Source organism: Equus przewalskii, chromosome 16 (genome assembly GCF_037783145.1).
Source record: "Equus przewalskii isolate Varuska chromosome 16, EquPr2, whole genome shotgun sequence".
NCBI lineage: Eukaryota > Metazoa > Chordata > Mammalia > Perissodactyla > Equidae > Equus > Equus przewalskii.
The window spans coordinates 13827110-13854793 of NC_091846.1; the positions used below are offsets into that span (position 1 = coordinate 13827110).

The following is a 27684-nucleotide window of genomic DNA, read 5'->3' on the forward strand; positions in this document are numbered from 1 at the left end:
TGAATAGACCAGTCCCAAGTAAAGAGATTGAGACAGTAATCAAAAACCTCTCCAAAAACAAAAGTCCAGGACCAGATGGCTTCTCTGGAGAATTCTAGCAAAGGTTCAAAGAAGATTTATTATCTATCCTTCTCAAACTATTCCAAAAAATTGAAAGAGATGGATTGCTTCCTAACTCATTCTGTGAGGCCAACATCACCCTGATCCTAAAACCTGACAAAGTCAACACAAAGAAGAAAAGTTATAGACCAATATTGCTGATGAACATAGATGCAAAAATCCTCAACAAAATGTTGGGAAATTGAATTCAACAATACATTAAGAGGATCATACACCATGATCAAGTGGGATTTATACTAGGGATACAGGGATGGTTCAACATCCATAAATCAATCAACATGAGGAATAAAAATAACATGATCATCTCAGTAGATGCAGAGAAAGTGTTTGGCAAGCTCCAACATCCATTTATGATAAAGACTTGCAGCAAAATGAGTACAGAAGGAGAGTACCTCAACATAATAAAGCCCATGTATGACAAACCTGCAGCCAACATCACACACAATGGTGAAAAACTAAGAGCCATCTCTCTGAGAACAGGAACAAGACAAGTGTGCCCACTCTCACCTCTCTTATTCAACATAGTACTGGCAGTTTTGGCTAGAGCAATTAGGCAAGAAAAAGAAATGTAACATATCCAAATTCACAGGGAGCCCACATAGGCAATGAAGAAGTGAAACTCTCACTGTTTTCATACAAATTGATTCTATATATAGAAAACCCTAAAGAGTTCATCAGAAAACTATTAGAAATAATCAAGTACAACAAAGTGGCAGTGTGCAGAATCAACTTATAATAATCAATTGCATTTCTATACCGTAATAGCAAACTAACAGAAAGAGAACTCAAGGATACAATCCCATTTACAGTCGCAACAAATAGAATAAAATATCTAGGAACAAATGTAAACAAGGAGGTGAAATATCTATACACTGAAGACTATAAGACATTGAAAGAAATCGAGGATAACATAAAGAAATGGAAGGATATTCCATGCACATGGATTGGTAAAATAAATGTAGTTAAAATGTCCATATTGCCCAAAGCAATCTACAGATCCAGTGCAATCCCAATCAAAATCCCAATGACTTTCTTCATGGAAATAGAACAAAGAATCCCAGAATTTATATGGAACAACAAAAGACCTCAAATAGCAAAAGCAATCCTGAGAACAAAGAACAAAGCTGGAGGCATCACAATCCCTGACTTCAAAATATACTACAAACCCATAGTAATCAAAACAGTATGGTACTAGTACAAAAACAGACATGCAGATCAATGGAACGGAATTGAAAGCCCAGAAATAAAACCACACATCTATGGACAGCTAATCTTCAACAAAGGAGCCAAAAACATACAATGGAGAATGGAAAGTTTCTTCAATAAATGGTGTTGGGAAAAATGAACAGCCACATGCGAAAGAATGAAAGTAGACCATTATTTTACAACATACACAAAAATTAACTCAAAATGAATTAAAGACTTGAATGTAAGACCTGAAACCATAAAATTCCTAGAAGAAAATATAGGCATTACAATGTTTGACATTGGTCTTAGCAGCGTGTTTTCGAATAACATGTCCACTCAAGCATGGGAAACAAAAGAAAAAATAAATAAATGGGATTACATCAGACTAAAGAGCTTCTGCAAGGCAAAGGAAATGGTGAACAAAATGAAGAGACAACCCACCAACTGGGAGAATATATTTGCAAATCATATCTCTGACAAGGGGTTAATCTCCAAAGTATATGAAGAACTCAACAGCAAAAAAGCATCTACCTGATCAAAAAATAGGCAGAGGATATGAACTGACATTTTCCAAAGAAGACATACAGGTGGCCAACAGGCACATGAAAAGATGTTCAACATCACTAATCATTAGGGAAATGCAAGTCAAAACTACAATAAGATATCACCGTACATCTGTTAGAATGGCTATGATTACGAAGACAAAAAATAACAAATGTTGGAGAGGATCTAAAGAAAAGGCACCCCTGATAGACTGCTGTTGGGAATGCAAGCTAGTGCAGCCACTGTGGAAAACAGTATGGAGATTTCTCAAAAAATTAAAAGTAGAAATACCATATTACCCAGCTATCCCGCTACTGGGTATTTATCCAAAAACTTGATATCAACAATTCAAATTGTCTTATGCACTACTGTGTTCATTGCAGTGTTATTCATGATAAGCAAGATGTGGAAGAAACCCAAGTGCGCATCAACTGAGGAATGGATAAAGAAAATGTGGTGTATGTATATACAATGGAATACTACTCAGCCGTAAAAACAGACAAAATCATCCCATTTGCAACAACATGGATGGACCTTGAGGGTATGATGTTAAGCAAAATAAGCCAGACAGAGAAAGGCAAACATAACATGATTTCACTCATGTGGAAGATAAACAAACACATGGACAAAGAGAATAGATTAGTGGTTACCAGAGGGGAAGGCAGTTGGGGGAGTGGGTGAAAGGAGTAAAGGGGCACATTATATGGTGACAGATAAAAATTAGACTGTTGATGGTGAGCACGATGCAGTCTATACCAATTACTGATAAATAGTAATGTTCTGAAATTTCTCAATGTTATAAACCATTATGACCTCAATAAAATAATAATAATAAAAAATGTTAATGCTCTGCCATATAGCCAGAATTACTAGTCTTGTATATTTTTCCACCTCTTTTTCTCTGTTCATGCAAACACGTACTTTCACATTCATATACATAGGTGCTTCATGTTATAGGTGTTTCAAAGATTTCTTTTGAATACATCAGAAACAGAAAATGGTATTATACATGTAAATGTATAATGAACCTTTTATAAACATCACTAAGTTTAAGCAATAGAACATTACCGTAATCCTGTGCGTGCCTATCTTTGGTCACGTCTTTCTCCCATTCCGATTCATAGAGATAACCCCGTCCTCAATTTTATGTTTATTACGCGTTTTCTTTACTTGAGGGCTTATTATTTTTTATTATACTTTACTCCTTTGCTATTTATGTATGTATTCCTAAATAGTTGATTGTTTAGCTTCTGTATTTTACATAATGGTATCATTTGTGATTTGTTTTGTCACTCAGTTTTATGTTTTTAAGATAAATCTATTTGTTTTATTTTGTAAAATATGGGTTCATATCATACATATACACAAAACTCACACATGGGTATATGTTTTTCTGCAACATGCTGTTTACATTGTGCAGTATATGACAATAGTAATTATAGATGACATTTACTGACTGCTTACAATTAAAATGTACCAGGCACTATTCTCATTCCTTTGCATATATTAATTCATTTAATCCTCACAAAACATCTGATGACATAAGCCCTATTATTATCCTCATCCTAATAATAAAAGAAAAAACTGATGCACAAAGATAGTATAAAACTTTTCTAATTTAATTAAGTGATGGCAGAATTATAAATAATAGTAAAGAAGTTATGTCTAAGATAATGGCCATCTCTACTGGGATGGAGTCGGGGATACCATCAGGATGGGGAATGTGGCTCACAGATGAGGACTGGGTAGGGTGAGGGCTTTAGTATGCTGGAGTAGGCTGGTACCACAACCAATTATTAAGTATTCAGAGATGTTATGAGCTGGTTGTTAAACCACTGGTAGCTTGAACTTGAAATCACTTATGGTGGGAGAATTTATGTAAAAGAAATCAGAAATCTGCAAATGATATGAATCAGGACCTCACCCTTCTACTCTGTGCAGTTCCTTTACCTGCACACCAGTGGTTGATGGGTTTCCCTGCCAGCCTGCTGTCAATATTCAGTTTCTTGACCTAAAAAGTGGTTATACAGGTGTTTATTTTATAATTCATTAAGTCACACATTTTATCTTCTGTAATGTGTGCTATATTTCACAATGAAAAAGATTTTAAAAACCTAATACCAACTGTTGGTATGGAGGGAAAGGGTACTTTGTACACTTTTAACAGGAGTGGAGCAAAAAATGTGGAGGGCAGAGTCTGGAAAATAGGAAAAAGATTTCATTCTCAAGAGTAGATGAAATGGATTGTTTGAGTGATAATTTGTTTTGAGATGTAGTAATCTGCATGTGAATATTGTTGAGTTATTAAGCAGCTGTTATAAATTATACATAATGGGATTGTAGTTTTAAAATTTGTAGAGAAGCTGTATAAATCCTGGTTGCTTCAAGAAAGTCTTGATGTTTAAAGACTTTCGTGGTTCTAGTTACATTTTTAAAGGTATAGTTTCATTATTGTGTATCATATTTATTACATATATCACTGCATATTCTCATTGTTATTGATAATTAAATATTTTCAGTTAATTTCTTTGAAATTCAGATGTTATGATGGATTGGATATATATTATACTTTGTTCATTTAATGACTCAGAAGCATTTATTCAGAGTTCACTATAATACGTATTTGGTATGTAGAAGTAACGTGGAACAAAAAAGCTGCAAAACAAGTAATTACAATAGAGTGTCACCTTTCTGTGCTTTATTATATAATATATGGGGTGGAAATGAAGATGACCTTTAAATGAAGACAAATTTAATATGAGCATGGAAGAAATATTGGGAAAACTTGGATTTGAGGGGGAAAAGGGAACTACAAAGTTAATAAATGTAGGGAAAAGTATCCATATAAATACTTGATTGTACATTTATCAATGGATAGTAATATATTATAGTTTTTTAAAAAGTAATTCTTTCTTCCAAATTTGATGTTTACTGAATAATTTGAAATTGCCAAAAATGTGAAAATTAATATTTAGTTTCTTTGATATTATTGAAATTATATAGCATTAATACTAATAAATACTGTAATTATAATAAATATAATTTAAAGAATTCCATAGTATCCCAACATAATTTCATTAAGCTTATTGAATCTCATGAGGATTTTTTTCCCCCATTTTTTTCCTCTCGTTTTCTGTTTTATTCTAGATGGTCCCCGGCCATCACAAAAGGAAATTATATCACTACGGGCATTTATGCTACTTTTTCTGAAACAGCTCATACTAAAGGTAAAAGAATTTTACATAATTCAAAATTGAAATATATTAGTTGAGAAGAAATTTTTGGCATAGTTTAAAATCATTGTTGTAAAATTAGTAGTAACTACCTTTAATTCATGAATTGCTTTCAAAATTCTGTAAATCTTAGTATTAACTTTTGTTGAACTTCATTGTTTATTAAATACTCTTTGTGATTGTCCACACTAAAGGATATAACAGAAGTGGACAAGGAACATATGCATAAGAATTGAGCGTAAAGATTTTACTCTATAAAATGATCTGTGTTCTTGTATAAGAAGGCTTACATTACGTATTTTATCAAAGTAGGATTTTTAAAAGATTCAGATAAAGACAAATGGAAAACAAAGGTAAAATACATAGCAATTGGTATTGTAATCTTGCGGTAATTTGCATTACTTTAAGAAAAGAATAAATGGTTAGAAAATAGTGATATAAATGCATTTAGATGATCAAAATATACTAACTTTTGATAGTAAAGATCAATCATATATTAGCAACTTGAAAAGAATAGATACAATTTTCTAAATATTTATTTAACTTGAAGTAATACAGCCTGTGAATTATGAAGTAGTTAGATATTTTAATTAAAATATCACTACTTTTAAGTTCTTATTTTCTTTTAAATGATCATTTTGATGCCTGTCTTAATATTAAAGCTTTAATCTTAGATTTAAATTAAGTAATAATTTTTTTTTAAATTAGGATCGAGGGGTCAAGGAAGATGAACTTCAGAGTATATTAAATTATCTACTTACAATGCATGAGGTAGGACATGGTTTGGGTCTTCTATTTTAATTATTTTATTCAAAGCATTAGAGTAAAATTTTAACTAAATAAATATTGGTGGTCCTTATTATGCAGGATGAAAATATTCATGATGTGTTACAGTTACTAGTGGCTTTAATGTCAGAACACCCAGCCTCAATGATACCAGCATTTGATCAAAGAAATGGAATAAGGTATGATTATAATATTAGTATTATTAATAGACTTTAATTGAGTACAATTGTGCTTCCTACAATAACCTCTATTTTATGCACTTTTGAATAAATATAGCAAAATCTTATACATAAGGGAATAAATGGACAGAGCTGCTATTAATCTTCTAGTATTCAAGGAAACATGTAGTGTATAAAAAATGGGTCTCAGATCTCAACAAGAGTAATTAAATTGTTGTTGCTATTGTAAAGATATTTCAGGTAGTGGGAAGAGCAAATTTTTTTGCAAGAAGACAAGAAAAAGCATGGTGTATTTCAGCAAAAGAGAGCACAAGAAAATTATATGAGTTTAGGCTCTAGAGCTAGATAGTGGCCAGATTTGGAAGGTTCATATAATGGTAAGTTTAGGTTATATTCTGTTAGTGATGAAAGGTAAAGAATTTTGAATGGGGAAGTGATTTACTCAGATTTCCGTTTTATTAGGTTTATAATCAGCAGTGTAGAAAATGAGTTGGAAGGGGACAGTACTGATCCAGTGAGATCAGTAGAGAGATTATTTTATTCATCAGTGTTAGGGATGTTGAGCTGGGGCATTGGTGGTCACGGTGGGAATAACAGAAAGATGTTTGCAGCAAGAGGCCAAACCAGGAGAATTTGAAAACTAGCTTTAGTTTTGGTGATTGTAAAGTAATTATGTAAATAAGTGAAGCATATTTTCTTGATTAGCATTCTCATGAGCTTAAACCTATAACCTAACCCCTTAAGGATTCTCTCTCTTTATTTTTCTGGAGTCTGTTACTAAAATGAACAAGGAATCTAGGTTATGTCCTGTGCAACTCAGTGAACTTCCACAGGTTATAAAAAGAGATTGGAAATAGTATGTCAATAACTGTCAAGGGATTTTGTTAGTATTTCTTTTACTTGGCCATTTGTATCAGCAAATAACAACTTTCTACACTTGAAGGACTCCTTTTCAAATCAGAGGAGCAATCATTTAATTTCTATATGGATATCCAACTTCTGACATCACTATTACATATAAGTTTACAGTCCATGGGATTGCTCATCTTTTATGGATCCTTTAGAGGATTATATACTTAATTATTAACAACTACAGATATTTTCTTACTATGATATTGAACTGTGTGAAGCTGCTGATACTTAACTAATTTTACCAAAAATGGCAATTTCATGTGGTTCAACATAATAATATAATTACACTCATTCTTTTTAAATTATATTTAGAGTGAACACTTAGTATCCTTGACCTTAGATCCTAGTATCTGCTTTATTTTTGTTATCTTAACTGATTAATTAAGTGAATTAATTGAAAATATTCTTATCAGCCTTGTGGATGATACCAACCTTAGATTGGTTATTGCTGTGAAATGCAGCAATAGAATTCTGCATTATTTTGACACACTGGAAATACGATCTTACAAAAGAGAGTGCTATTTGGTATGATCTTTAGGGGACTGAAATAGTACTTTAAATGTATGATATGAAAGGATTGATTAGGCATAATGAATACAAAGGCCTGCTTGTTCATGGTTAACACCAGCTGAATATGTCACATTCTGACCAGTATTTTCAAAACAAAGATGGAAAATTCGCTACTTCGATGTTTCCACTTCAAAAAAGTGTGGAGTATGTAGGCTCTGGCTTAAAAGATAGAAAAAGTAGGGTTATTAGAAAACATTTAAAAGTCTGTACCCTAGAAAATAGGTACCAAAGGGTAACAGTTTTCTATGAAATGTTTTCTGGGGAAAATTTTGATTGGTTATAATTCATACGTATGAAATAAACACAAAGAATAAACTTAATTTAATTCTGGCAATATTTTAACTGGACTTAAGAAACACCTTGTGATAATACAACACTGAACTGAATAGCTAAAAATGTGGTATTTTTATATCTGAAAGTCTTTGAAGAAAAGAATAGATAACTGCTTGTCTCACATAGTTTAGATAATTTTCTGGCTGAATATAGTAAGTTTGAGCAGATGAATTAGGATTCACCTATCTTATTATATTACAAGTAAGCATTCATTAACTGATTTGTCAATAATTTTCCTATTCATACTCTATTGCAGTCCCGTGTCTGTATCTTGTTTTGTAAGAAATGCTTGTCTAATTGTGAATAAGATCCTACATAGTGTAGATGTGTGATGGCCCTAGATGTTTTCATGTTTCAAATGTCAACTATAATTTCTCTTGATTCAGGGTGGATCTTATTCTTTCCCTCCAACTCAAAGTTATTTCTGGAGAATAGGAATTCTGTGGGAGTTTCTCATTCCATGTCTGCCTATGGTCATGTTTTTAGGCTGTGAGCTTTTACTGTAGTTCTCAAGATTATTTTTGCCATTGAATGTTCTTTCTTATGATTTCCTGAATATTTCTTTTTTGACATCTATAACTTTCCTATTCTTAAACTTCCTATTCTTGTACTTTCCTATTCCTGTACTTGTCTTCTTTCGTTACTGATCTTGGTCCTTAAAAGTTCTGAAAATAGATTTCACTGTCAATGCATATTCATTTAGGAACTTGAGGCTTTTGAAAAAAATCATCTTCCAAAGGAAATAACTTTCATAGTCTGTTCTTCAGAGAGTAGTGCAAAAAAAGAAGCAATATCAACACTATATTATTTTCTTTTTAAATAGTATAAGCTACTATTAAACATAAAATAGATGTCATTAACTTTGTTATTCGTTCCCCTTTGTTAATGTCACTGAAATGATATGAAAATTATACTGCATCTTCTATTACGAGGTTTTGTTTAGCCTAGATTACTTCACCTTCAACATATAAAATGACATTTTATTTTTTTAAAAATATATTTAATATAATAAAGCACGTTTTAATTTTATATTGTCACCGCTGCAACCCTTAGAGAATCTTGTTAAATTCTAGAATTAGTTGCAAAAGAATACAGTTATTACTGCCCTCTTCTACCTTATAGAAAAATATTTACTTTTATTTTTTGGAAAAAATGGCATAAAATTTCCAGAGTATCTGTCAATATTATAATAAATGTGACCCTGCTCTTATGTAGTATTTGAAGTGACTGTATAGATTAGGTTAGGTTATGTGTTAGTAGAGACTTTTTTGCTCCAAGTAACAGAAAATGTCTCAAACTAATTTAAGTAAAAAGAGAATAATGTGTTTGTTATAGAAATCTCTTTAGTGTAGGAACCAGCAATTGGAAAGCTATCAGGAAAGAAGTTTGCATTCTCTGCCACATCCTGTATATCATCTTTATTCTTCCTTCTGTATATAAACTCACCTATGTGAAAAAAACAGGGCTGTCCTATAGTTTCTATTTTGATTAATTTCCTAATTCAAGAGCCCAACGAAGACTGAATATTGTTTCTTAGATCTCATACCAGATTTTCAGAAAAGAAAAATAATTGGGCAGGTATCTACCTGTGGTTCAGGTAGCCATAACAAAGAAAAAAAGGTCATCAAGTATAAATGTTGGAGGCAATTCTAATAAAAGAGGAAATATGGCTTAAGTAAGCATGTATCTTAAAATTAAGAATTTTTGCTCAGTGTGCTGGGAGGCAATACTTATAAACAAGCAATCACATTGCCCTTTTGAGTATATATTTGAAAGCCAGGTTTAAAGAAAATTGTGCTGATTTTTAATTTTTCCAAAGAATTTAAAATCCTGAGAAGCATTTTATATTTTATATATAATTTATTGGTAAAGTATACAGTGCTTATATTTTTTAATATTTATAAGTGCTTAAAAGATTATTTCTTTCTATACTTTTTAGAGTAATCTACAAATTATTGGCTTCAAAAAGTGAAAGTATTTGGGTTCAAGCTCTGAAGGTTCTGGGATACTTTCTGAAGCATTTAGGTCACAAGTAAGTTGAAATTTTCATAATGAATTGTAGAAATATCTACTGAAATTGTATTTTTACCAGTTTTGTATCTAATGTGACATATGAATATGACTGGAATAATCTTACAGTGGAAAATAATAGCTTCCTGTGGTAAAAGTTGTAAAAATATTTTATAGAAGAATGTTTTGTTAATAGTAGATTATAGAACAAAATCACATTTAAATAATATAGTTTATTTCTATTTGCTTGCTGACAAGATTATTGTTCATTTTCAGGATGTGATAAAATATTTCATCAAATAAAATAAAAGACATATGGATATGATTTCAGTGAAACTTTATTGACACAGGGAATATACCATGTATATTGAGGTCTCCCTGAGAGCTGCTCTTTTGTTTACATGCTAAGTCAGTATTTTATCATTTGTTTTCTTTTCTGACACTGAGGCTTATTGGTTACTTTTGTGATTTGAAGATCCTAGAATATCTCTTTTTTTTCTCCCAGAGGCCAAAACTCAAATACTTTTCAAAATCATCTGCTGGTATAATGGGTATTTTTCATACTGTGTTTTCCAGTGCATGAATATTCTTGTTTACATCCATTTTCTATATATATAATGAGCCCAAGAAAGTAGTATTGTCCTTTAGTATTGCTAAGTGGGGTTCCTCTCAGGACCTCAGTATTGCCAATTCTTTTTGATGTTGCAGTTTACCAAGACTTTGTTGATAACAGTAGTGAAAACTGCACAAAATCCAGATAGAACATCTCTCATATGCTAAATAGTGTAGAAGAGTAGATATTATTTGCATTTTGGTACCTAATCATTAGTCAAGTAAGGGAGAATAGAGATATTATAGATATTGGGAATAGTTCCACAAAGCCAAGAGTGTACAAAAGATTTACGCATATGTGAGGAACTGTGAGTCTACTAGGTGATAGAATATTGGGAAAGAGAAGCATATGTACTTTTAATATTAAGAGATAAGGATCTTTCAACTTTGATAAAGGAAAAGAACTTGTCTAGAAAAATAATAAAAGATTTGAGCCCTAGATGCAACCTCTTAAAAATTGTCAAGAAAACACATTTAAAAATGTAGAAACATGGAAGAGGCTGACCCAGTGGCATGGTGGTTAAGTTGACACCCTCCACTTTGGTGGCCCAGGGTTTACAGGTTCGGATCCCAGGTGCAGACCTAGCACTGCTTGTCAGGCCATGCTGTGACAGCATCTCACATAAAATAGAGGAAGATTGTCACAGATGTGCCAGTCTTCCTCATACACACAAAAAAGCTCAGTGACAGTCTTCCTCATACACACACACAAAAATATATATAGAAAAATCGAAAAGATAAGCAAAGCTAATCAGTAGATGAAGAATACTCGCTGGAAAAATATTACTATGGAGTATAATAATTGTGATTAAAACTTTTACCATGAGTTAAAAAAGTAAGAAATAAATGAATTGCTTCTAATGAAGGACGACTACTAAACAGAATTTCAAGAACTGGGAAGAAATGGTAGGATAACATCGAAGTGTTAAATCATGAACCAATAAAACTTTTGCAAAACACTGGAGGAAAAAAACTATCACACAAATAAAAATGAAATTAGAAGAAGCTCAAAGGAAGATAAACTCTGTGGATAGCATAGTAAGATACACAGAAGATAAAAATGAAAACAAAGCAAATAATATGTATGGATGAAAATATGAGTTAAGGAGGATTTAAGAGAAAATGATTGATATAGAAGGCACAGAAGTTCCAACAGTGGCATAAATGGAGTTTCCAAATAAGAAAAGCAAAATGATTTAACTAACTAAATATTTAAAACTATAAGCCAGGTCCTCATATACGATTCTGCCATCCATTTTAAAAGGGTGCATACTGTGTACCCGGAAAAATTTTCCTGAAAGGGTCAGCAGGAAAGTATACTATTGGATTTAAATATAAGTAAAAAATCCTTTGTTCAGCAGTGCACAAATAAGGGGAAAAATTGAGTCTGGCCTTAGACTTTTCTACAGCAACCTTCAATACAAAAACTGTAGAACAACCACAGATATTCAAGTGAAGAAACTGGGAGCCAAAGTATCTTTTAAGTGAAAAATGTGCTACCAAACAATTTTTAACCAGTGAAGGGACTGCTTTTTCTGAATAATTTTTGAGAAAATTTCTGGGGGAGGAAGTTGAGCCAATTGGTATTGCCTGAACAGACTACAGCTAAGGACTACTGGTAAACACTGAATTAATTTAACACTAAAACTAAGACTAAAGCAAATGTTTGGGTTAGAGTACCAGATGAGAATTTACTTTTTATATGCCCTAGTAAGGTAGAAATGCTACAATTATAATCAATTGGGAAAGGATTAATGAAAGAAAGAAAGTGGACTAAGTCTAAAGAGTGAAAGGATATCCATGTAAGCTGACAAATGAAATATTAGAAATATAGGCCTATTGACTAAAATTTGATGATATAGGAGAGAGGAAAAATTAAGAGTAAATATGTTGATTTTATTATTGCTCGTAGTAAGGAAATATTCTTTCTAAACACGTAAAAGACATCTTAATCCTTTACAGTTACAAAGATAAGCAGTTCAACAAAATTGTGATGCTTTCAAGATAATTGAAGAACTATACGAATAAAACTAAGGACAATACATATAATGGAAGTCTTAAAAAAATCTATAAAAATCATGAAGCATAACATAAAATATGACATATCTAACACCAAACATATCTGCCAAAAAATAAATGTAAAAGTTTTTGCAAATCACCTATTAGAAGAAAAAAAATCAAAATTGATCACAGTAGTAAAACCCAGTTCTATATACAAGAAACATACTAAAAAAAGCAAAGTGATTTACAAAGGCTGAAAATAAAAGGATGAGAAAAGGTATACCACAAATACAAATAAAAAAAGCAGAAGTCATGATCTTAATATTGGACAAATTATAAGCCAAAAAGCAATAAACAGTATTAGAAAGGATACTTTATAATATTAAAGGGTGAAACTTTTATGAAATAAAAATTACAGGAGAAATAGACAGTCACTAATAGTTTAAAACATTAAAACAAGCTTTAATTCACCTCAGTTCATAAGAAGTTGAGGGGAAAAGTAATCTAAATAATAAGGTAAATCTGATTAATATAGTTTGAACTCAGTACCATGTTAATAAAGAATATAACTTTAAGTGCCCATGGAGTATTCATGAAAATTTGACCTGGTGTAGAAGGCATCAAAGAAAAATTCCAAAATGCGGAAGAAAAAAGGAACAGATTGTCTTTTAATATGCAGTAAAATTAGAAGATAGGAACAAAATTATAAACCAAAGATTCTTCTACCTAGAAATTTAAAATTTATTAAACAACTTTTTTGTCAAAGAGAAAATGTGCACTGAAATTGCGGAGTTTTTAGAAAACAACTTCAAAAAACCTATAGGATACAGTTAAAGAAGTGCTTAGGTGAATATCCAAACCGTAGGTCAATAAAAAATGAAATACAGAAATAAAGAATTAAAATGTAAAAGTTAGAAAAAGAATAACCAAATAAATGGAAGTAATTAATAAATAGAAAAGTAGGAATTGATTTAGAAGACAGAAAATCATTTAAAAAGCTGATTTTTAAAAATCATGATAGAAATGGATATCATCATTAAGCAACTCAGGAAAGGGCAAAATATGAATGTACAAAGTAAATGATAATTTCCATAACTAACAGAGAAACTGAGAAAATTAAAGGAATATTACATGATAACTTTTTACAACTTTCCCTAGAAATTGACAAGATAACCCAGTAGAAAAATAGGCAAAGGATATGAATGGTCACCTTATAAAGGAAAATACACATGACATATAAACATTTGAAAGGAGCTGAATTATGCTTGTAATAAAGGAAGTATAGTCTGAAACTAAAGATGCCATTTTTTCACATATTAGATTGACAGAATTCTCAAAATCAATACTCTGTTAGCAAGGTTGTGGGGAGAGCAAGCACCCTCACACATTGCTACCTGGAGCATAAATTGGTATAACCCCATGTAGAATACAATTTATTAATTTTGATCAATGTTTGTCAAAATTACAAATACGTATACTTTTCAACCCAGCAGTTCATCATTGGTACACACGCGAAATGATAGCTATTTAGAGTTATTCATAGTTGTATTGTTTATTGATGCTAAAGCTTAGAAAAAAAATCTTGAATTTCTTGTTAAATAAATTATGGTTCATTTATTAAATGGAATTCTATGCAGTTATAAAACAAAACCAATGAGATAACTCTCTGTATACAGATATCACAACTGTATTGTTAAATGATTAAAAATAAATAGATGGGTATGTATTGGATGTTGTTTTTGTATAAAAAAGAGAATATAAGAGTATAGTACTTTGTATATCAGCAGTGAGAAATACCTAATAGAAGTCGTAAGAGACAAGAAATCAAGAACAATGGCTCCTGGGGGCAGGCCCCGTGGCCGAGTGGTTAAGTTCATGTGATCGGCTTCAGTGGTCCAGGCTTTCACCCATTCAAATCCTGGGCGCAGACATGGCACCGCTCATCAAGCCATGCTGAGGTGGCATCCCACATGTCACAACTAGAAGGACCCACGATTAAAAATACAGAACTATGTACTGGGGGGCTTTGGGGAGAAAAAGGAAAAATAAAATCTTGAAAAAAATAAAAATAAATAAGTGATAAAATATCACCATTAAAAAAATAGAACAATGGCTCCTAATGGAGAGTTGGTGGACATGAAGGTGGATGTGGGTCATTTTAATATTTTAACCATGTGAATGTTACCTATTGAAACAATTTTTCAACAAAAACATTGTTAAAAAACTAGAAATATTAAAAATAACAAGTAGCTTAAAATCTTGGAAAAATTTTTACTAATTCTATTACTAATGTAGTTAGATTGAATAAAATCAGTGACTGATTAGTTAAAATGAAGAGTTCTCAGTTGGAGCAATGATGGAGCAAAAGGACTGAGGCTAACACTGAAATTAATTGTTTACTTAACTACTTAACTACACAAAGAGTTAAGTCTAAATGATTCCTATCAATATGTTATTCAAAATTTGAAACAGAAATAAAACATAAAATTGCTAAGAGGAAAGAGGTGTCATTGTTTATAGATGGTTTGATTATGTACCTAAAAACTAAGAGAATCATCTTTAAAACTTTAAAACTTTTGAGATATCACCCAAACTCAGCATCTCGTTTGTGTATGAAGGAATTGTTGTCTGGTAGTGAATCTGACTTGGGTCCATGGATGAAGCTAAACTGAAGTCTGCGTGGGTTGGTCCCTTCTAATACCTAGTTTATAATTTCTGTCAAGTACTTGGAATACAGGTTGCAAGATAATCCATACACTTTAATTGTCAGCTGAACTAGAGATGGGTTTGACAGCTATCATCTATCACTAAAATTGAGAAATCTGTTCCAAATAATATATGAATCTACTCCCCTCTCCTGAAGATGAAACTTAAATCTCCTTCCTTTGCGTGTGAGATGGACTTACTGGCTCACTTCCATAGAATTGTGAAACCCGGCAGTGTTTTTCACTATTAAGGTTAACATCACTAGTCATGTGTCATGTTGATATCATGTACTTCCTGATATGATATGATGAGAAGGGCACTTCATCTTGTGGTATTCTTAAAAAAAACAACCTTAGTCTAATTACGAGAAAGCCTTGTACCTCCCCAAATTGAGGGACATTCTAAAAAATATTTGACCAATACTCTTCAAAACTGTTAATGGTCGTAAAAAACAAGGAACTGCTAGAGAACAGAGAAGATTAAGGAGATATGACAACTAAATGAAAGGTGGTATTCTAGATTGGATCCTGAATAGAAAGAGGCTGTTAAGGAAAACTGGTGAAATCTGAATAAAGTCTGTAGTTTTGTTAATCATATTGTACCTATGTTGATTTCTTAGTTTTGACAGTTGTACCATGGTTAGGTAAGATGTTAACACATGAGGCAACTGGGTGAATAGTATATGAGAACTCTGTACTGTCTTTTCAACTTTCCTGTAAATCTTAAAACTTTCCCCCAAAAAGATATAAAATTGAGAAACCTAACTTGGATATATGCTTAAGTAGAAAGCCAAACTGTTTCTTTATGGAGGTGGCCTGACTACAGTAATCCTCAGAACAGAATTCTAACAGATAGTTCAAATAGATGATCAAAATGGCCTAGTACTGTACCATAATACAGCTATGATAATTTTAGCTATAAAAATTTTAAAGCACATGTTATTGAATGTTCACTACGGAAATAAAAATTCTCAATCAAGATTGTCTAATGTCTTAACTTAAAACATTATCAATTCTGGGTGAATTCTCCAAGATAACCACACTATAAAATGTACTGTTGGTAGTTAAATGAATCAAATTGCTGTATATTGTTGTTATTTATAGGCCTGTTATATGTTGACAGTTGTTTAACCGAATGGCTTCTTTGCTTTTTGGACTATTTGAAATTAGTCCAGTTTTTCTGTCAGAGCTAATTGTCTGTTAACAAAAAGTAGTGATGTGGATTCAGGCACTATGGCAGTTGGAAAGAAGTTTCCTTCTCATCTACTCTCAATTCCAAGCTATTTGGCTCTCTTCAGCCAAATGTTGGTTCCTATGTGTACCAGGTACAAATGAGACTTGGTGTTATATTGGCGTACCATCAGAGAAAACAAGACAACTGATGAGGAGTTTTCTCTTCTATGGGAATGACATTCAACTGAAGAACTATGTTAGAGGCCTAAGGTAAAGACCAGAAAGCAGCACATCTTGGGTATTCTTTTTTCTCAGAGATCTCTGCCTCCCAGTCTCTCTCCTCTCCTCCACCCTCCCACCTCAGAGGAATAGTAACAATGGCTTTATGTAAGCAACCACCAGAAGGCCAAGAGGTATCTGAAACGATGGGATGAATCTTCCCTGTCCTTGAACTTGTGGAAGTATAGGGCTACTGGACTGCTAGGATGCTGGCTCCAGGACTTACATTATACAAGTCAGTGTGCTTAGGGGGATCTTTCCCTTACAAAACCTGTGAGAATCCCATCATGTAAAATTCACAGCCATGAGATCTGACCACAAGTGTGTGAAAATGAAAAATAACAACTCATTGAAGGGGCCTAGCAGCCAGAGATGGGAGATAAGACAGAATCATCAAACTGTATATTCAGTGAAGTAGAACTAGTGGTGGAGGCTATGGTGGAACCTTTGAATTTTATTTTTAAAAAGAGCATTTGAGATTCAAGTAGAATCAAAGGTGAGATTCTCCATTGGCTCATGATTTTTTTCCTTATTCACTCAAATTAGTGGACCAGAAGATTTCAAAGCATGGACCAAAAATATAAAGTGAGAGAAGAGATAAAGGCATAGAAAATAGGAGACTAATAAGAATTCTTGGAGGAGAAAAATAATGGGTAAAACAAGATATCCTGACTCAGTGTGTGCTACTAAAAACTTAGAAATGTTGGATAAAATATAACGTAAATCCTTTCAGATGTATAGCTGGATACACAAAAGTAAGGGAAATGCTCATATACCACAAATAAAAATCAAGCATAATAGAAGACATAATTCTTAAGAAACAGGATGACGTTGAAACAAACCATTCAGCTTTTTAAAAAAATAGTCAAAAGTAACTTCTGGAAATGAAAAGATGGTACCTAAAATTAACAACTCCATGTACGTGTTAAACAGATTAGATAAAACTTAAGAAAGAATTGGTGAACTGGATGATAGAAATGAAGATGTTACCTAGAATGCAGCACCAAGAGACAAAGATGACAAATAAGAAAGGAGGTTAAGGATATGGTAAAAGAATGAAAGATTTCATAGAATAAAATACCTAGGAATAAATTTAAATCTTTCACCAAGGAGGTGAAAGATCTGTGTACTGAAAACTGTAAGACATTGATGAAAAAAATTGAAGTGGTATTGGGAAAACTGGACCTCTATCTTACACCATGTGCAGAAATTAACTCAAAATGGATTAAAGACTTGAGCTAAGTCCTGAAAATGTAGGGGATAAGCTCCTTGACATCAGTCTTGGCAATGATGTTTTGGATTTGACAGCCAAAGCAAAGGCAACAAAAGCAAAAATAAACAATTGAGACTACATCAAACTAAAAAGTTTCTGCACAGCAAAGGAAACCATCAACAAAGTGAAAAGGCTACCTACAAAATGGGAGAAAATATATGCAAATCATATCTCTAATAAGTATTAATATCTAAAATATATAAAGAATGTATGCAATGCATTAGCCAAAAAAATCCAATTAAAAAATGAGTAGAGGGTCTGAATAGACATTTTTCCAACAGAAGAAATACAAATGGTGAACAGGTACATGAAAAGGTACTCAGTATCACTAATCATCAGGGAAATGCAAATCAAAACCACATTGAGATATCACTTCACATCTTTTATAATGGCTATTATCAAAAACACAAGAGATAAGTGTTGGTGAAGATTTTGAGAAAAGGGAATCCTTGTGCACTGTTGGTGTGGATGTAAATTGGTACAACCACTATGGAAAAGAGTATGGTGGTTCCTCAAAAAATAAAAATTAAAACTACTGTATGATCCAACAATTCCACTTCTGAGTATATATTTGAAGGAAATGAAATCACTATATCAAAGAGATATCTGCACCACCATGTTCATTACAGCATTATTTACAAATAGCCAAGACATGGAAACAATGTATGGGTCCATTGACAAATGAATGGACAAAGAAAATGTGGACACTTAGGTTGTTCCTGTGTCTTGGCTATTTGTAAATAATGCTGTAGTGAACATGAGGGAACAGATCACTCTCTCTATATAATGGATTATTCAGCCATAAAAAACAAAGAAATCCTGCCATTTGTCACAACATGGATGAACCTTGAGGGCTTAATGCTAAGTGAAATAAGACAGAGAAAGACAAATACTGTATGATCTCACTTGTATATGGAATCTAAAAAAAAACTGAACTCATAGGAACAGAGAGTAGTTTGGTGGTTTCCACAGGCAGGGGGTAGAGGTGGGGGGAAATGAGTGAATGTAATCAAAAGGTACAAGCTTCCAGTTATAAGTGAAGTTCTGGGGATGTAATGTACAACATGATGACTATAGTAAACAATACTGTATTGTATATTTGAAAGTTGCTAAGAGAGTAGATCTTAAAAGTTTTCATCTCAAGGAAAAAAATTTTGTAACTATATGAGGTGATGGATGTTAACTAAACTTATCATGGTAATCATTTTGCAGTATATACATATATCAAATTACTATGTTGTACACGTCAAACTAATGCAGTGTTATATGTCAATTATATCTCAATAAAGCTAAGGAGAAAAAACCCATGATAGGCATTTGTAACAAATGTACTACATTGGAGATGGATGCTGATAGAAGGGGGAGACTATGTGTACCTGGGGCCAGGATGTATATGGGAACTCTTAGTACTTTCTGCTCAGTTTTGCTGGCACCTAAAACTGCTCTAAAAAATAAAGTTTATTTAAAAGTGTATGTGAGGGGAGAAGCTGATAGGGAAATAAAAAACCAAGAAAAATGTTTATCTGTATGAGTGTGAATGAGAGAGAGAGGGTATGAGTTGGGTGTTAAACCTCTCTGTATCCTTTTATGTCATCATTATTTTTTGCCCAAGTAGAAGTACTGCTTATTTTAAAAACTAAATGATAAAACCTGGTAGACCAATGTTTAAATAAACCAAAATAAACTTTGAGGCAAAAAAGTTGAGTTTGAAGGATGGGTGTCATGTAAGGAAAAAGGTACAATTTACTAGGAAAATAGAACAATTTCAAATTCATATACACTTAACAGCATAGGTGAAGTATGGGAAACAAAATTGGCTAAATTTGAAAGAGAAATCAAAGTAGTTTAGAGATTTTTAATGTGGTCTTCTTTTTACAAGAGCAATCACAAATGAACAATATAAATTTGAACAAAAACTCCATGGCTTGATTAGCATATACATTCTTCTCAAGAACACACAAAACTGTAGAGATTGTTAAATGAGGCCATAAAATTGGCTCCATAAATTTAAATAAGTTATTGTCATACAGATGACTTCTCATCTACAGTGCAAACAAGAAATCAGTGATGAAAATAAAACTAAGAAAATGGAAATACACATATTTTAAATAATTTATAACAAGCAGTCATTGTTCAAATTATAAAATACTTAGAATCAAAAGATATTGAAAACTTTGTATATTTATACTTCTGAGAGTTGGCCTAAGTGGTAGTGGAGACAATTTATAGCTGTATTTATATTCCAAAAAGAAAGATATTTTGCCTTTTTCCCCTAGGTTCTCAATTTTGTGCTGAATATAAGAGTAGTTTAACATCAGGATATCTTTTATATGATCTACTTATTAACAAATTAAAGAATAGCTGTATAATTATAATAATACAAAAATTTTTGATAAAATTCAGTACCCATTCATCATAAAAATTCTTAGGAAAGCACAAATAAAAAACTATTTATTTAACCTGATAACATAGACCTACCCAAAACTTATCACAATCATATTAAGTAGTGAAATCTTAGAAGCATTCCCTTTCAATAACTAACAATTAACGAAAGCATGTCTTCACTACACCTGTTCAACATCATATTGAAGAATATATTGACATTTGCAGAAAACTCCACCTAAAGACAGCAGAATTGTTTTCAATTGCATGTGTAACATTCTTCAGAATATATTATGGATTGAACTGTAAAACATAAAATGAGTCTCAATAAATCTAAAAGAATTAAGATGAAACAAAATATGTTCTTTGACCATACAGAATTAAATTATAAATCAACAACAGAAAAAGACTTGGGAAATTGTTAGATATTTGCAAAGTAAACAATACACTTCTAAATAAACCCTGGGTCGAAAAAGACATCACAAAGAAAAATAGAAAATAATTTGATTTGAATAAAAGCAAAAGCACAACATAGAACAATTTATTGAATCCTCATGCATTGCTGATGGGAATGTAAAATGTTCCAGCCATGTTCCAAAAGGGTTTTCAAATTTCATTAAAAAATCGAACAATTTACTATATAATCTGGCATTTCCACTGATAGGTATCTACCCAAGAAAAATGATACCATGTGTTTGTACCTAGACTTGTGCGTGAATGTTCTTAGTACTATTATTCATAATAGCCACAAACTGGAGACTACCCAAATTCTATCAATTGTTGAATGGATAAACAAAATATTGTATGTCCATACAGTGGAATATTAATCACAATTAAAAGGAAACGAACTACTAATGATATGATTATATCATATTAATGAGGCCTAAAAGCATTATGCTAAGTGAAAGAAGCCAGATGCAAAGGACTACATATTATATGATTTCATTTTGTGAAATGTCTAGAATGCGGGTTAGTGGTTACATGGGGCTAGCGATGGGAATGGGGATTGACTACAAATGGGCACAAGGGAACTTTTTAGGATGATGAAAATGTTCTATAACTGGACAGTGATGATGATTGCATGACTCTGTAAGGTTTTTAAGGAATCACTGAATTGTACACTTACAAAGTGTGTGAATTTTATGGTATGTTATTATATCTCAATAAAGCTAATAAAAGTTTGAAAAGCAAAATTTAAAACTTAGAAAGTGTAGAATAATAGTGTTATCACCTTGGATTAAGGAAGGGTTTCTAAAACAATAAATAAAGAAGCATAAGTCATCTAGGAAAAGTGGGTAAATTTCACCATTAAAATAAAAAATGCCTTAAAAGACACCATAAAAAACTGAGAAGACAAGCCACAAAGTGAAATAAGATATGTATAGTTTATCTGGAATATAATGGATTTGTATCCTGAATATATTAAAAATCATGCAAACTAATAAGAAAGAGAAAAACCGTTGGAAACCTGAAGAATTAAACAGTCAATGCACTGAAGAAGAAACCTGAATTGGCAATAAACATGTGGGAAGTTACTTAACTTCAGTAGCAATCAAGAAAGTACAAATAAAAAAAAATTACATTTAATGTACTTTAGGATGGTAAGCTTTAAAATTTTTGACATTATCAGGTGTTGGCAAGGATAGGCATAAGAGAAACTTTCAAATCACTGGTGAAATTTTATAATTGATGCAATCACATTGAAGAACAATTTGACAATTTTCAAAAAGATGAAGCTGCTGATACTCTATGACTAAGTAATTCTTTCCTTGAGAGAAACTCTCGTGTATGTGCATAAATTCAGTGCAGCCTTGTTAGTAATAAAGAAAAGTTGGAAACAATATAAAAGATCAATAGGATAACAGATAAATGAATTGGGATATATTCCTACTGCTGATATGTGTTCAGCTTTGAAAATGAATTATCAAAAGTTAACTTTCATAAACCTAGTATGAACCAATAAAGCAAGTTGCAGAAGATACGTACTAATGACACCATTTATGTGAGTTTGAAAAATATGAAAAAACAAAATTAAAATAGTTTAGGAATAGATACATGCCTAGTAAAAGTATAAAGACATAATGTGGTAATAAGAAACATGAAATTGTTTACCCCAAAATATAGTGAAAAGAATGGGATCATGGACAGGTAAATGATTTCCTCTCTTTTTAAAAAAATCAGGTTTTAAAAAAATAAATGGATAAGGAAAGGGATAACAAAGAAAAAGAAAGCAGAACTTTGTTGCCATTATTACAAATCAGATGGGCTCTGAAAGCACAAAACAGAATTAGTTGAACTTGAAGTTAAAAGTTCAAAACAGGGGCCAACCCAGTGGCATAGTGGTTAAGTTTGCATGCTCCGCTTTGGCGGCCCAGGGTTTGCAGGTTCGGATCCCGGGCGCAGACCTACACACTGCTCATCAGTCTCATCACAGGGCTGCATCCCACATACGAAATAGAGGAAGATTGGTACAGTTAGCTCAGGGCAAATCTTCCTCAAGCAAAACAAACAAAAAAGTTCAAAACAGAATATATAAAGACATTATGAATTGATGAAAGGCACAATTTAAGTAGAAGAGGTTTTGGTCATATACCTAAAAGTATCAAATATTGCAGTCAAATATGTAAAGCACAAAACCCGTTAGAGCTGCAGTAATAACTTGATAAAATACAGTAATGGTGTAGACAAAATTTCTCCTTCAAAATGGGGCCAATTGAATAAATATATAAAGATATAGGGGAATTGAATATAAATTCATAAAATTTGACTCAATAGATATATGTTCAGTCTTACATCCTTCGAGAATATACTTTATGACTACAAGGCATTTACTGAAAACAAACAAACAAAAAATTCATGTCCTTCGCCATAAAATAAACAATGTAGACAAAGTAGAGATTTTACTGGCCACAATTTTCTGATCATAACGTAATAAAATTAGAACTCAAAAAAAGCTGAGCAAAAAAATCTCAAGAACTTAGAAATTAAGCATTTTTAATAAATATCCCTCAGTGAAAGAAGAAATTAAAAGGAAAATCAGAAATTATCTATGCATGCATCATAGCAAAAGCTTACTCAGAAGTAAATACTTACATTGTTGAAAAATAAAGATTAAAATTAGAGGAATGTGTACTCATATTACAATATTAATTAAAGGACAACAAAGTAAGCTATGAAGTACAAATTAGTAAAGATGAAGAGTAGCCTCAAGAAAGTAGAAAATAAAACAAAAACTTTTGAAAGGATTTCACAGGTGATTTTCTTGAAGGAGCCAGTAAAATGGATAAAACTTTTTCAAACCTCATTAAGATAAGATGGAGAGATTTGGAATGAAGTCTTTTAGAATTATAGGCTAGATTGTTATAAGAAAATATCTTACTTTATGGCACTATACAAGAGGTTAACTTCTACTTCTTGGTAATAACATCATTTTGCTCCAAATAATTTTAAATACTTATTTTTTGAGGTCTCCATACATATTCATACTACATCAAGTAAGAGGTGGGAAAGTAATAGCAAGACATTAGGAAACAAGGTAAAAGTATAGGAACACAGAATGTTTCCTGTTTTGCTTCACTAGTAATCGTTATCTGATATTTCAACAGAACCATCCTATAGTACCTTCCTTCATCGCTGTGTTTTGATAGTTTCCCTGTAAACACTGATAGGTGTATGTATTACTGAGTTATAGCTTATTCATTTTTAGCCTCAAAGTAAAAGGATGAAGAAATGTAGATTAAAAACTTCAAATAATCTTATAATTCTCCTGATAGACTGACAGAGATTGAAAAGTATAGTAGTGTCCACTAATTGAATAACTAATGATTCTTAACTATAAAATAATATATAGAATAGTAGCCTAAAATGTTCTTTCTTTCAGTTTATTAGAAAGGAAATTGAAAATGTAAATATAATTATATTTCCTGAAAACCATGAAATTTTTTATTTTATTATTTTTTTGCTGAGGAAGAGTCCCCCTGAGGTAACATCTGTTGCCATCTTCCTCTTTGTGCTTGAGGAAGATTTGCCCTGAGCCAACATCTGTGCCAGTCTTCCTCTATTTTGTGTATGGATCACCACCACAACCTGGCCACTGACGAGTGGTGTAGGTCTGTGCCTGGGAAGCGAACCTGGGCTGCCAAAGTGGAGTGTGCCGAATTTAACCACTAGTCCACAGGGCCAGCCCTGAAAAGTTTTTAATAACTGCAGTAAATCAAGAGCTATTCCATGTACCTTAGTGGAAAGACTCAATTATATAACTGTAGAATTATAATAAATCAGTTAATAAACATAATGGAATTTTGGTAAAAATTCCAGGGTTTATTTTAAAAGTTTCAAAACCTGTCATAAAGCCAACTCATATGAACAAATGAGTAAAAATGTCAATGAAAGATTAAAAAATAAGAATAGTGAGTGTGTATTGTGATAAGTTTACTAGACTTTACACCAAGGAATGAGCTAAAAAAAGAGGTGACTAGAAACCCTAGGAACACATGCTAATAATGCATGTATGTTTAGATATTAGGAACATTATTAAAATGTGAATTATTCAGTAATTGGCATTGGAAAATTGTTTTTAATTTCTGAATTGGAGGGAGAGATGTCTTACCCCAAACCATGTCTTCCTTCTCCCTCTTCTCCTTCCAACCCACAAAACAAAACAAAACACAAATATCAGAGAGAATAAACATTTGCAATTGTGCATTTCCAGGTCAAGTTGATAAAGAGAGATAAAAGAATTTCCCTTATCCAAACCTAATGAAATAAATAGTAAATAGTAAAATACGGACCTTTCCCTCCACAACAAGAAAAAGTCAGATGCAGCCAAATAAAGAAAGCATCTCATAAAGCAATGCATTCAAAATATTGACAGCTAAAGAAACAACCAGAAGATTCTGGAGTGACTTCATATAGATCCTTACCGTATTCCTATGCATGCATAATCAATAGAATCCCTAGCTTTCTCCCCCATGGGAATGACAGGAACTTGTTAAGTATCCCCATTTTCTTCTTCTGACTTTGAGTGGGTGGAAATAGTTTCTTGGAGAGGATGGAGAATAAAGAGCTAAGGCCAGAATTCTTTGATGGAAGTGAAAGTTCCAGGTTTTTCTATATCAAATTGGGGGATCAATCCAAAGCCTGAGACCATTTCTCTATGAGAATGAGATATATTCCCTTAAGTAGACTGAACTGTTGTAAAGAATATTTTAAAAAATTGCCAGGGTCGGCCTGATGGCATAGTGTTTAAGTTTGCGTGCTCCACTTTGGTGGCCCAGGGTTCACCAGATCTTGGGTGCAGACCTATCTATCACTTATCAAGCCATGCTGTGGCAGGCGTCCCACATATAACATAGAGGAATATGGTCACAGATGTTAGGTCAGTGCCAATCTTACTCAGCAAAAAAGAGGAGGACTGGCAGCAGTTGCTAGCTCAGAGCTAATCTTCCTCAAAAAAAAAAAAAATTGTCTCAGAAGATAGAACAGTACAGGTAATCTAATAAAGTGTGCACACAGCCTCAGCTGTCCTCTTTCTGTCCAAATTAAAGCCTTTGGGCCTCAGAAAAAAATGGATAGAACATGAAATGCTCAGCCCTGAAATTGTATCTCAGACAACAAATCAGACAATTCTCAATGTGGGTAAAGAGAGATGAGCAGGTAGCAAAATTTTATGAGAATAAATATAACAAATACACAAACATAAGCGAGATGAAAAACAATGGCAGAAATCATGCTAATGTGATACTGCAAAAGGAGAGAGAAAAGAAATGAGCAAAGGATAGAAGAAGAATTTAGTCCAGAAGAAAACATATATTAAGGAAAAGAAAGTTTCTATAATATTTTGAGAATAAATTGCAAGAGTATACATTCAGTAAGCTCTCAAGACAAGGTAATAACAAAATGAAATGAAAAGGAACTTGAAGAGTTAAGGAAACAAATTGATGATCCAAATTATGTAATAATTTTAGGAAATGTAATTAATATAGAGGAAATGAGATACAGAGGACAAAGTGTCTTACCTAAAGAAAACTACTGTCTCTCGAGGGGAGAACCAAACAAATGAAACAGAAAGTACTTCCATAAAATAAGGAAAGAACTAATCTCTGTTTAGAAAAAGCACACGATATTCTAGGCAAATTTGACACAGGATGATCAACACTGAGACATACATTATATAAATTTAAGTTTAGTGGTAAAAAAGAATTTCTAAAATAATCTAGGCAAAAAAGAAAGCTACCTTCAACTGGTTCAACATTTGGCTGGCCTCAGACTTCTTCACAGTTAAATTTAATGTGAAAAGAAATAAAGCAATGTCTAAAGCAATGTCTGGAAGTTCTAAGAGAAGATGTGACCCAAGAATGTTCTACCCTCCAGGTTAAGCATATAGACATCAAGTCTAAATTCAGAAGACAGACTTCTTGACCCTCTTGAATGACGTCCATCCAGTTGAGAGAAAAGTCGAAAGAAAGAAAGCAGAAATGGTGAAGACAAAGTCAAGGAACTGAATTCATTTAAAATAGACCAGGGCTTAGTAATTAATATATAACAACAGTGTTAAGAAGAACATAATCTAAGTGTTTTAAACGTTGATGATCTTAAAATAAGCAATGTAGATCACAAAAGTTGGGAAGTGACATGAAGTATGAGAGTGTTAGTGATCTGTCTTTAATGTAAAGGAATGAATTGATACTTTCCAAAACTGAAATGTTTGTTTAAAATATATATCACTTCACTCTTTTATTCATAATTTCTTTTTTGAACTTTACAGAGACTTTTTCAAAAAGAATAGTATCTCTTGGGGTGAAGAAAGTCACCTGAATCTCACAAGATTTGTTGTTGTTGTTTTTGTTTCATATCCACTTTTTTCCTTTCTATTAAATAAGAGTAAATTATATATGATACTTTTTATTTAAATTAACATTTAGTATAATCCCTTTTGTATGAATTTCTCCAATCCTTCCTTCCTCATTTTCTCTCCCTTCCGTTCCCCTTTCTCTCCTCTTCTTTTCCTTGAAGAGATTTTTAATGTTTATTATTATTTATTATGTTACTTCTGAGTGCTAGAATTTTAAAACTTTCTACTTTGTATTTCCCTGCCCTGCTTGCAATTGTATGTTGGGTATCATTTAACAAAACCAATTAAATAATTATTATGAAAAATGAGTTAAAATAAAAATTATTAAACTGTTATAGGAGACAGAATAAGGAATAATAACTGATCACTAGATGGAGATGGTCTTTCCCACATTAACCCCAAGTAAAGAAATGACAAGGTTAAAGATTGATAGATTTCATTCAAGAAAATTAAAATCTTCTCTCAAAAAACCCCAAAATTCAAAAAATGGAAAATATTTGTCAATTACTTGATACAAGGATAATTTTCTTAA

At 32.2% G+C, this 27684-nt stretch overlaps 1 protein-coding gene across 13 annotated transcripts in view; it reads left to right on the forward strand.

Annotated features, from left to right (window-relative positions):
• Positions 1–27684, forward strand: part of NBEA (neurobeachin) — a 671041-nt gene that overhangs the window by 157902 nt on the left and 485455 nt on the right. For all 13 annotated transcript variants that reach the window (XM_070578754.1, XM_070578744.1, XM_070578745.1 and 10 more), the window contains exons 14-17: positions 4999–5078; positions 5793–5855; positions 5952–6049; positions 9804–9896. In XM_070578754.1, the coding sequence (XP_070434855.1) occupies positions 4999–5078; positions 5793–5855; positions 5952–6049; positions 9804–9896 (334 nt within the window). The remainder of the gene's footprint in view (positions 1–4998; positions 5079–5792; positions 5856–5951; positions 6050–9803; positions 9897–27684) is intronic.